Source organism: Carlito syrichta, unplaced genomic scaffold (genome assembly GCF_000164805.1).
Source record: "Carlito syrichta isolate Samal-C Ts95f unplaced genomic scaffold, Tarsius_syrichta-2.0.1 Scaffold304681, whole genome shotgun sequence".
In the NCBI taxonomy this organism is placed as follows: Eukaryota; Metazoa; Chordata; class Mammalia; order Primates; family Tarsiidae; genus Carlito; species Carlito syrichta.
Window position 1 is genome coordinate 134,835 of NW_007248777.1, and position 9,777 is coordinate 144,611.

At 63.4% G+C, this 9,777-nt stretch overlaps 1 protein-coding gene across 1 annotated transcript in view; it reads left to right on the plus strand.

Moving 5' to 3' along the window:
• The window catches only part of RIPOR3 (RIPOR family member 3), a 28,507-nt gene that overhangs the window by 14,623 nt on the left and 4,107 nt on the right, over positions 1-9,777 (plus strand). Inside the window, 7 exon segments of the mRNA XM_008060630.1 lie at positions 4-51; positions 121-266; positions 2,224-2,357; positions 5,073-5,632; positions 7,823-7,953; positions 8,901-9,024; positions 9,572-9,760. Of these exon segments, the coding sequence (XP_008058821.1) occupies positions 4-51; positions 121-266; positions 2,224-2,357; positions 5,073-5,632; positions 7,823-7,953; positions 8,901-9,024; positions 9,572-9,760 (1,332 nt within the window).

Consider the following 9,777-nt stretch of genomic DNA (forward strand, 5'->3'; position numbering starts at 1 on the left):
GAGGAGGAGAAGGCGTTCATCCCCGCCCTGCACGAGGACCTGGACATCAAGGTGGGCTGCATCCCGGGCCGGGCGGGCGCCGGGGGCCGGGCTCAGACACCAGCCTCCGCCTGCCCCCAGGTGACGGAGCTGCGGGGCCTGAGCTCGCTGGTTGTGGGCGCCGTCACGTGCGACATCGCCGACTTCTTCACCACGCGGCCGCAGGTGGTGGTGGTGGACATCACCGAGCTGGGCACCATCAAGCTGCAGCTGGAGGTGCTGTGGAGGTGAGTGGGGCCGCCCCCCGCGCCGGCCACACCCGGCCCGGCATCGCCACGGCATCCCCCGCTGCGTCCCTGCCCCTGGCCCTGGCCCGTCTCACTCCCACCCTCAGTCAGGCTGAGGCCCAGGCATCTCTGCAGCCCTTTGGAGGTTTTCTGTCTGTCTTTGAGACAAGGACTCACTGTGTCGCCCAGGCTGGAGGACAGTGGCGCAGTCACAGCTCACTGCAACCTTGAACTCCTGGGCTCGAGCTGTCCTCCTGCCTGGGCCTCCCAAAGTCCTAGGATCACAGGTATGAGCCACCGTGCCTGGCCCTCTCTGAATTTTTTTTTTTTTTTTTTGAGTCAGAGTCTTCCTGCCAACCAGGCTGGAGTGCAGTGGCACGCTCCCGGCCACGGCAGCCTCGACCTGCTGGGTTCAGGCGATCCTCCCACGTCAGCCTTCCAAGTAGCTGGAACGACAGGCACGCACTACCATGCCCGGCTTATTGTTTTGATTTACTGTAGAGATGAGGTCTCGCCAAGTTACCCAGGCTGGACTCAAACCCCTGAGCTCAGGCAATCCTCCTATTTTGACCTCCCCAAGTGCTGGGATGACAGGTGTGAGCCACCACGTCTGGTTCTGTTCTCACTTCTATTAAAGCCCTAGGGAGGGGACAGGGCTGGGCAGGGGACAGGACACCTGCCAGGGGCCTCTTGGCATGGCTTCTAGAAGGAGGCTCGCCTGTATCCAGCAAGGCCCCATCCTGCTTCCTCGCTCCTGGCTGATCCCGGCTGCCCCCCAGGCCCAGGACTGTTTGGTCACCCGAGTCCCCTCTGGGCTGCAGACCCACGAGCCCTATGTTCCTGCGGCAGACAGTCCTGACTGGGGGAAGGGGGCTTCGTGCAGCTCCACGACCATGAACGCAGGTTCTCCAGAGCTCTGTGTCCCACATGGGCCCCGCCTGTCCCCGGGGGTCCCTTCCTATTCCCAGGCGGGTGCTGCAGGAGTGACCAGCTGAGAGGCACCTCCTCTGCTCCGGCCAGCTCTCTCCCTCCCAGAGTGGGCACTGGCCCAGGGGTCGTCAGAGGACCCAGAGGAGCAGGTGACACCCCTGCGGCCTTGGGTTCTCACTGTCTGCGGGGCGGGGCCCACTCTGGACGGGAGCCCCAGGTGGTGGGCAGCTCCTGGGGCAGCCCCAGGAGCCCGGGCAGGGCAAGCTTCTGCGGCCACTCCACTCACGGCGGGGTTGTGCGGTCAGGCTGGGTGAGCGGAGCCTCCGTGCAGATGAGAGGCTTCCTGGGGCGGGGGGTCTCGGAGACCCTCTAAGGCAGGGCTGCCGGGGCTCGCGCTGGACTCCGCCTCTGCCGTGCATGCCCCACCCACATCCTTCTTTCAGGGCACCCCCTTCACCGACAGGACTCTGACACGGGAGGGGCAACAGCGAGGGTCCCCGACCAGTCTCGGAGCTTCCCCACGGGGCCTCTAGGGGGTGGTGCTCACGCGTGTGGTGGCCGATCTCCGGCCATGGCGGAGGACCTGGGGTGGTGGCCGTCTGGGCACGGTTTCCAAGGGGGCTGGCATGTGGGACCGACGGTCCCTGGGCTGTGCCGTGACCTTGACCTTGGCCCTGGCCCCAACCTCCATGTCCTCACAAGTCTACCTGCACGGCGATGTCTGAAGGGCGTCACGCTCTGGCGGCCTTAAGCCTCCGGGCTGAGCCACCTCCCGTGTGACTGGGCCCCGTCCTCGCGGCCGGCCCTGATGCTGGCCTGGGCCGGTCACTTTGCTCCCTCCCTGTCCACGGTCATCAGGGGGCGGAGGAAGGACTCGTGTCACCCCCCACACGCCTTATGCACCTGGGAGAGCCAGTTCTTATTGCTGAGATGAGGACCACCGCCCCGGAGCCGCTGAGCCGCCGCCCATCTGAGCCCAGCACGGCCTCCGGGCACGGGTGACGCTGGCCTCTGGTCTCTCCTCCAGCCCGATGGACAGTGAGAGCCTCCTGCTGTCGCCCAGCCCCACAGGCAGGCTCTCCGTGGGCAGCAGGAGGGGCCCCCTGTGCAGCTGGACGCCCCCCAGCACCCCCAGCTTCCGGGAGCGATACTACCTGGTGAGTGGCCGGGTGGGCGCGTGGGCGGGCGGAGCCTGGTGCTGGGGCAGGAGCCCGGGGCGGCCGCTTGGGCCGACCCTGGCGTCTTCTGGGCCTTTTCTGCTGCTGCTGCCAGTCCTCCATCCTGGCCCAGTTCCGGGCTCGGCGGGGCCTCTGGACACCCAGGGCCCTCTGGGGGGTTCCGGCACTCAGCCACGGCCTTGGCTGCATTTCCCTGGTTTTACATTTAACACAGAGATCCGGGGGCGGCTGCTTGACGTGGCAGAGAGGGCAGTGCCTCCCTCCCGTATGTCCCGGGGTCGGGGTCTCCCCCCCCGAGAGCCAGCTCTGCTGTCAGTTTCTTCCACGTTCTTCTGGAAAAGCTCTGGGCCATCTGTGAGCAAACTCATACTCCCCTCCAAAGCCAACTCCACGGTGGCCTTAAAAGCTTTCATTTGAGTGGGGTCTTGCCGCATCTGTCACCCAGGCTGGAGTGCAGTGGCACAATCCTGGCTCACTGCAGTCTCAGCTGCCTAGGCTCAAGTGAACCTTCTGTCTCAGCCTCCCAGGTAGCTGGGACTGCAGGCACACACAATCATGGCTCATTTTTTTATTCTTACTTTTATTTTTATTTGAAGTCTCACTCTGTCACCCAGGCTGGAGTGCAGTGGCACACTCACAGTCACCACAGCCTCGACCTGCTGGGCTCAGGCAATCCTTCCGCCTCAGCCTTCCAAGAACCTGGAACCATAGGTACACACCACCACACCCGGCTAATTCCTTTTTTTGATTTATTGTAGAGATGAGATCTCGCCAAGTTGCTCAGGCTGGTCTTGAACCCCTGGACTCAGGCATTCCTCTCGCCTTGGCCTCCCAAAGTGCTGGGATGACAGGCTTGAGCCACCATGCCTGGCGTCATTTTAAAAATATTTTTGTAGAGACGAGGTCTCACTATGTTGCCCAGGCTGGTCTCGACCTCCTGGGCTCAAGCAAGCCTCCTGCCTTGGCCTCTCAGAGTGCTGGGATGCCAGGCATGAGCCACTGCACCTGGCACAGCCTCCTCACTCTGTATGTACACTGCATAGACGTCCACACCGGCTGCTTTGTACTTTAACACGTGGAGGTTTTGGTTTTTCGCTACTACCTATGACAAGGCAGTAAGAAGCCTTGTCCACACGCCGTCCCCCATAAGTGTGTCTCCCCAGAGCAGGGCCCCAGTGAGGGTCCCGGGGTCCTCGCGGTGGTGTGGCTGCACACTGGCACGTGGAGGGGGCGGCTCCGACCCACCCCCAATAGGGAGCTCCAGGAACAGCGACCGAAGAAGGACTTCCTGTCCTGCCCAGGGGGAGGGTGGCACTGCGGGCCGTGGGTGGGGAGGGCAGCCTCCACGAGCCTGGGACTGGAGGAGTCGGGGGGCCCTCGGTCGGGAGTGGCGGTGCCCAGCACGCCTGTCCGTGGCCACGCGCGCGGACGCTGCGGCCAGACGGCCCAGGTTCAAGCTCTGCCTCTGCTTCTCATCTGCTGTGAGGCCTTGGGCAATCACTCAGCCTTTCCGGACTTCCGTGTGTGCATCCTACAAAGAGGAAGACCCGGACTGCTCTTCGGGGCTGTCGTGAGGGGAGTGAGTGAATCTTTGGGAAATGCTTTTAAAATGCCCGACAAAAACAGACGGTGCCGTGTGAGCATTGACCGCTGCCCTCGGTCTGACTGAGGGGCGAAGGGTCCGTGTGCCCAGATTCGGACCCCGGCACCGCGCTCCCCACCCGTGTGGCCAGGACCTGTCCCAAGTTAGCGCCGTGCCACCCTCGTGGCGGGTCCAGTGGGGATGACGGGAGACCCCGCGGCAGGCAGGCATGCGTGGATGCTGGCCACGGCGGATGCTGTTTCTATGGTCACACGCACCCTAGGTTCATTTGTTCACTTCGCGCATTCGAAACTATATGCCAGGCCCTGCTCTAGGCCAGGCCAGGACTGTGCTTCCTCCAGGGAGCTGACATTCTATGCGGGAGACAGACAACATCAAAACTGGATGGCGCAGCCTGCCCGAGGGGCCCCGGGAAAACGGCAGGAAGGGCGGAGCCAGGTTGGAGTTGGCATTTAGAAGAGGTATCGCCAGGCGCAGTGGCTCAAGCCTGTCATCCCAGCACTTTGGGAGGCCGAGACCAGGGGACTGCCCGAGCCCAGGAGTTCAAGACCAGTCGGGGCAACTTGGCGAGACCAGGTCTCTACGGAAATCAAAAAATTAGCCGGGCGTGGTGGCGCGTGCCTGTAGTCCCAGTTACTCGAGAGGCTGAGGTGGAAGGCTCCCCTGAGCCCAGGAGGTTGAGGCTGTGTTGAGCCGTGATTGGGCCACTGGTGACACAGTGAGCCCAGGAGACAGAATGAGACCCCGACTCAAAACAAAACAAAGCAAACAGGTGTCCAGGGAAGGGTCCCAGGGAAGGTGACGCCTGAGTGAGGACCTGAGGAGGTGAAGGCGTATGGAGAAGAACATTCTGGGCAGAGAGCAGCCTGTGCAAAGGCCCCGAGGCAGGGTTGTAAGGACGAGCCTGGAGGACATGGGCGGCAGCAGGGGGCTGCCAGGGCTGGAGAGCAACAAGTTGGAGGGGTGGGGCAGAGGGGTGACGGGGGGCTGTGTGCGCCTCTGCTGGCCACCTCTGTGGACCTGTCAGCCGGAGGACTTGCAGGGCGGCATCTATCGGCCCCGTGGGGCCATGCGTGGCCCCGGGTGGCTGGTGAGGCTGCTCTGCGTCCCCTCTCCAGTCCGTCCTGCAGCCGGAGCCGAGGACCCCCACCCTCCTCAGCTACCTGTCCGCCAGTGAGCTTCAGGGGCCCGGCCTGCGGAGCCAGAGTCAGGAGCTGCCCGAGATGGACTCCTTTAGCTCTGAGGACCCCCGAGACACAGAGACCAGCACGTCGGCCTCCACCTCCCATGTGGGTTTCCTGCCCGTGGCCCTCGGCCTCAGTGCCTCCACTGAGGAGGCCCGGGAGGACCCCCTGCCCCTGGGCTTCCTGCCGGACATGGCCCGCCCGGCGAGGGGCTTGGCTGTGGAGCGGCCCGGCTGGAGAAACTTGGGGGTGGAGGGCCCCAGCCTGCAGCGGGGCTCCCCGGGGCCCAACGGCACCGCCCTGAGCGGCCGGGAAGGCCAGGAGGCGGGAGACCCGGGGGACGGCACAGATGGGTCGAGCTTGGAGGGGCCTCTGCAGGATGTCCTGGCTCTGCTGGGGTCCATGGACCCCGCCCCACCCCAGGTCCGGGAGCTGGAGCACCAGGTCCTTGGCTTCCACGGCCGGCTGAAGGTACGCTCACAGGCCCGGGTCGGCAGCCTGGTCTCCCCCAGCGGCCCCTGGCGGGCAACACCCTGCAGGGCCTCAGTTTCCCCATCTGACAGGCAGAATGACAATGCCCGCGTCGGGCTGGGGGAGGGTCCGAGGAGGAAGCTGGGGCTCGTGGGGGGAGAACGTGCTCTGCGACCCCCCAGGACCTGGCCCGTCTCACCTTTTCTGACCTGGGCAGGCAAGGCCGCTGCTTCACGTTAAGAACTCAATTCAGGGCCGGGCAGGGCAGCTCATGCCTGTGATCCCAGCACTCTGGGAGGCCGAGGCAGGAGGATCGCTTGAGCCCAGGAGTTCGAGACCAGCCTGGGCAACGTAGAGAGACTTCGTCTCTACAAAACATCAAAAAATTAGCTGGGCATGATGGCGCACACCTGTCGTCCCAGCTACTTGGGAGGCGGAGGCGGAAGGACCGCCTGAGCCCAGGAGGTCGAGGCTGCGATGAGCTGTGCCTGTCCCCCTGGCCTCCAGCCTGGGTGACAGCGTGAGTCTCTGGCTTAAAAAAACAAAAGAAAGAAAGAACCAAATGTGGGGTGTTGTCGGGTCAGAGCTGGCTCCACAGAAGACCCCAAGCCTGCCTCACCCACACCTCCCCCTGCCCCCAGCCGTCTCCTGGTCAGGGCTCAGGCCGGCGGTCGATTCACAGGAGGGCCTCGGTGGCCAGCAGCTGCTAGCGATGCTGACAGGGCAGATGACTTTATTCTGCCTTATTGTTTACATAAATTTAAATGAACATGAAATACAGCCGGACACGGTGGCATGCCTGTCGTTCCAGCACTTTGGGAGGCTGTGGCGGGAGGATCGCTTGAGGCCGGGAGTTGGAGGCTGCAGCGAGCTATAAGTGCACCCGGCACTCTAACCTGGCCTCAGCAAGACCCTGTCTCGAAAAGTAAATACCCATAAAATGAAATGTGTAACACCAGCACCTACTGACACGTCAATTACGAAACGATCCTCTTGTGTAAGACACACGCGGGCAACTAGGTGAGACCTCTCTTCAGACATTTAGTTTTAATTGTTGCCTCCCCGCCCTCACCCTCAACGTCACAATTCGGCACAGGGGGAAAGAATGTCACTTTAAAAAAGTTATTTTATCTTTGAAAAGTTAACAGGGATGAGGTCTCACCATGTTGCCCAGGCTGGTTTCGAACTCCTGGGCTCAGGCAGTCCTCCTGCTTCGGCCTTCTCAAAGTGCTGAGGTCCCAGTGTGAGCCACCAGCCCCGGCCCAACTTTCTGTTCCTCTTTTCTTTCTTCTTTTGAGAGGCAGGGCTTGCTCTGTTGCCCAGGCGAGGTACAGTTGTGCGACCATAGCTCCCTGTGGCCTTGAACTCGTGGGCTCAAGTGATCCTCCTGCCTCGGCCTCCAGAGTGTTCGGACGACAGGCGCCTGCCACCACGTCTGGCTAATTTTTTACCATTCTTTTTTGTAGAGATGGGGGTCTTGCTACGTTGCCCAGGCTGATGATTTTTAAATTACTTTTAAAATATGGTGTAGGTCAGGCAAACACCTCTTCTCGGAGCTCAGAAGCTGTCCGGTCAGCCTGCTATTCTGGGTTTCTCTTCCCCGGGGAAGCAAGGAGAGACAGGGATTGGAGGTAGCCCCCCTGAGGGGCGGGAAGCCTGCTGCAGCCACTGGTCAGGCCATCCCGGCCTCTGCTGCACACCCAGGCATGTGCCTGTAGTCCGCTGCACTCTAGCCGGGGCAAAAAAGTGAGGCCCCACAAAGAAAGAAAGAAAGAAAGAGAGAAAGAGAGAAAGAGAGAGAGAGAGAGAGGGAGGGAGGGAGGGAGGGAGAGGGAGGAAGGGAGGCGAGAGAGAGAGAGAAAAAGAAAGAAGAAAGAAAGAAGAAAGAAAGAAAGAAAGAAAGAAAGAAAGGAAGGAAGAAAGGAAGGAAGAAAGAAAGAAAGAAAGGGCGGCCTGGCCCTGCTGGCTTGTTCCCGTAGCAGGAGTCCTGGGGACCACAGCGGCTCCACTTTGGGGAGGCACCTGTCTCTGCTCCCATCGTCCTGTCTGGAGACTTAGCCCTTGTCACAGGCCACTTGAGGGGGACCTGGGGGCACCACACTGAGGGACGGTGGCCAGGGACGGTGTGCGGGAGGGGGCCGGCCGCGGTGGGTCGGCGGTGGGGCTCAGGCTGGGCTGCTCCGTCCACAGCTCCGCGGAGCCCGGCGGGGGTCCGCGTCGGCCGAGAGCCTGATGGAGTGCGTCCTGGAGAGCTTTGCCCTTCTCAAGGCCGACTTTGCCCCCGACCTGCCAGCCCTGGGTGGCGGCTCCCCGGGTCCCCGGTGAGTGCCCCCCTGCCGGCTTCCTGCTTCCCTCCTGGTCCGTGGCCTCCAGTGCCCTGGGCCCAACGGGCCACAGGATTCCTCGGGCCTCCCCATCCCTGCACCCACTGGCTCCAGGAAGGCCCTGTAACTGCGGAGTGAGGGGTCACCCCTTCCTGGTCCCGAGCTTTCTGCTCCAAGGAGTGGGCTCTGTTATTTTTAAATCTGAAAAGTAACAGTCGCGGGCCAGGTGTGTGGTTCCAGGCTGTAAGCCCAGTACTTTGGGAGGCCGAGGCGTGAGGCCAGGAGTATGAGACCACGACCACGTGCACAGCTGGCATGCCATCCCTGCACCCAGCCCAGGTGCAGCAGCCCCCGTGCCCGCCCCATCCTGCCACTGGGCCCATGCCGCCCCGCCTGCCCCGTCCCCCAGCCGCAGGCCTCCGGTGGCGAATCTCACAGCGGAGGGCAGGGTCGAGACTCCTGGTGGTCTCTCTGTCCCTCCGGGGGACATGGCCTTTCCAGCGGATACGCGGGTGTCACCTCAGCCCTTCCTGAACCGCCGGGAGCTGGGCAGGCCCAGGGCCAACTCTGCCGGGCAGCGAGCTCGGTGTGGGGTGCTCCTGCTGGCCATGTTCACTCACCTCACGGGCCGAGCGTGGGTTCCTGGGCCCACTCTACAGAGGAGTCAGCTGAGGGACGCCGGCCGTCCAGCCACGGAGCCGGGATCAGCCTGAGCTCAGTCTCGGGTTCTCACGGGATCTCCGGAACGGCTGGGCCCCGCCCGCCCCAGCCTGGCGGCGCCCCCCAGCCCCGGTTGTGGGCCGGGCCATCTTCTGCTCCAGCCCTCCCGGGTCCTTCCTGGGTGAAACCCTGGGGCTGCAGCTCCAGGGCAGAGTGGGCTTCCTCCACCCCAGGGAGCCGAGGGGCCGCCACCACCAGGGTCATCCGTTCTCCTTTCGTCTCAGGAAGGGCAGGACCCCGCCCCCACCGCCACCCCTGAGAGCATCCTCTGGGGAGCTCACGGCAGGCGCCCCCGAGCTGGACGTGCTGCTGACGGCCCACCTCTGCATCTGCAAGGCTCTGCTGCAGGTGGCCGGGCACGGGGCAGGCTGGGGGTGGGGGTGGGTGAGGGGACCCGGGAACAGGCTGGGGACGGGGAGTCCTCTCTGCAAAGGGCCCCTTGGGAAGCCAAGTTCCCATGAGAGCCAAGGACATGGAAGGGGCTTCTGTGGGGGTACGGGCAGGTCGGGGTGAACCCCCCTGCGGGCCTCAGCAGCCCAAGCCCTGAGCCAAGGGTGGCTGTGGCTATCCCCTCGGTAGGTGCCACAACCCCGGTGCCACCTGTTCAACCAGAAGGAACACGTATTGGCTCTTGGTATTGAAAGGGCTCAGAGATGGGCTGCAGGCCCAGCTGGATCCAGGCATTCAAGTGCCGTTGCAGTCAGCGCTCTCCCTCTCAGCTCTGCTTTGCGTGTGGACTGACTCCACCCCCAGGCAGGCAGAAGAGGCAAAGGTGGCCCCGGCTGCTCAGCCTGCGTGCCATCCGCTCAGCGACCTTGGCAAGGGGGGGTCCCCAGGGACAGCTGACCCGAGGGTACATCCACACTAACCTGGAGCATCGGGGGCTGCTCCCCAGAAACTGGCCTCCTCTAGCTTGGCAAGGATGGTCCGGGAGTGCCTCCTGGAGGAGGTGGCACGGCAGACGCAGGTTCTGGAGCTGCTTTCTGTCCTGGACGCTGAGAAGCTCAGCAAGGCGACCTCGGTCGAAGAGAGTAAGTCCCTTGCCGGGCACCCACCGGCCAGCGGCGGTGCGATCCGAGCCTGGGTGGCCCTGCGCCTTCC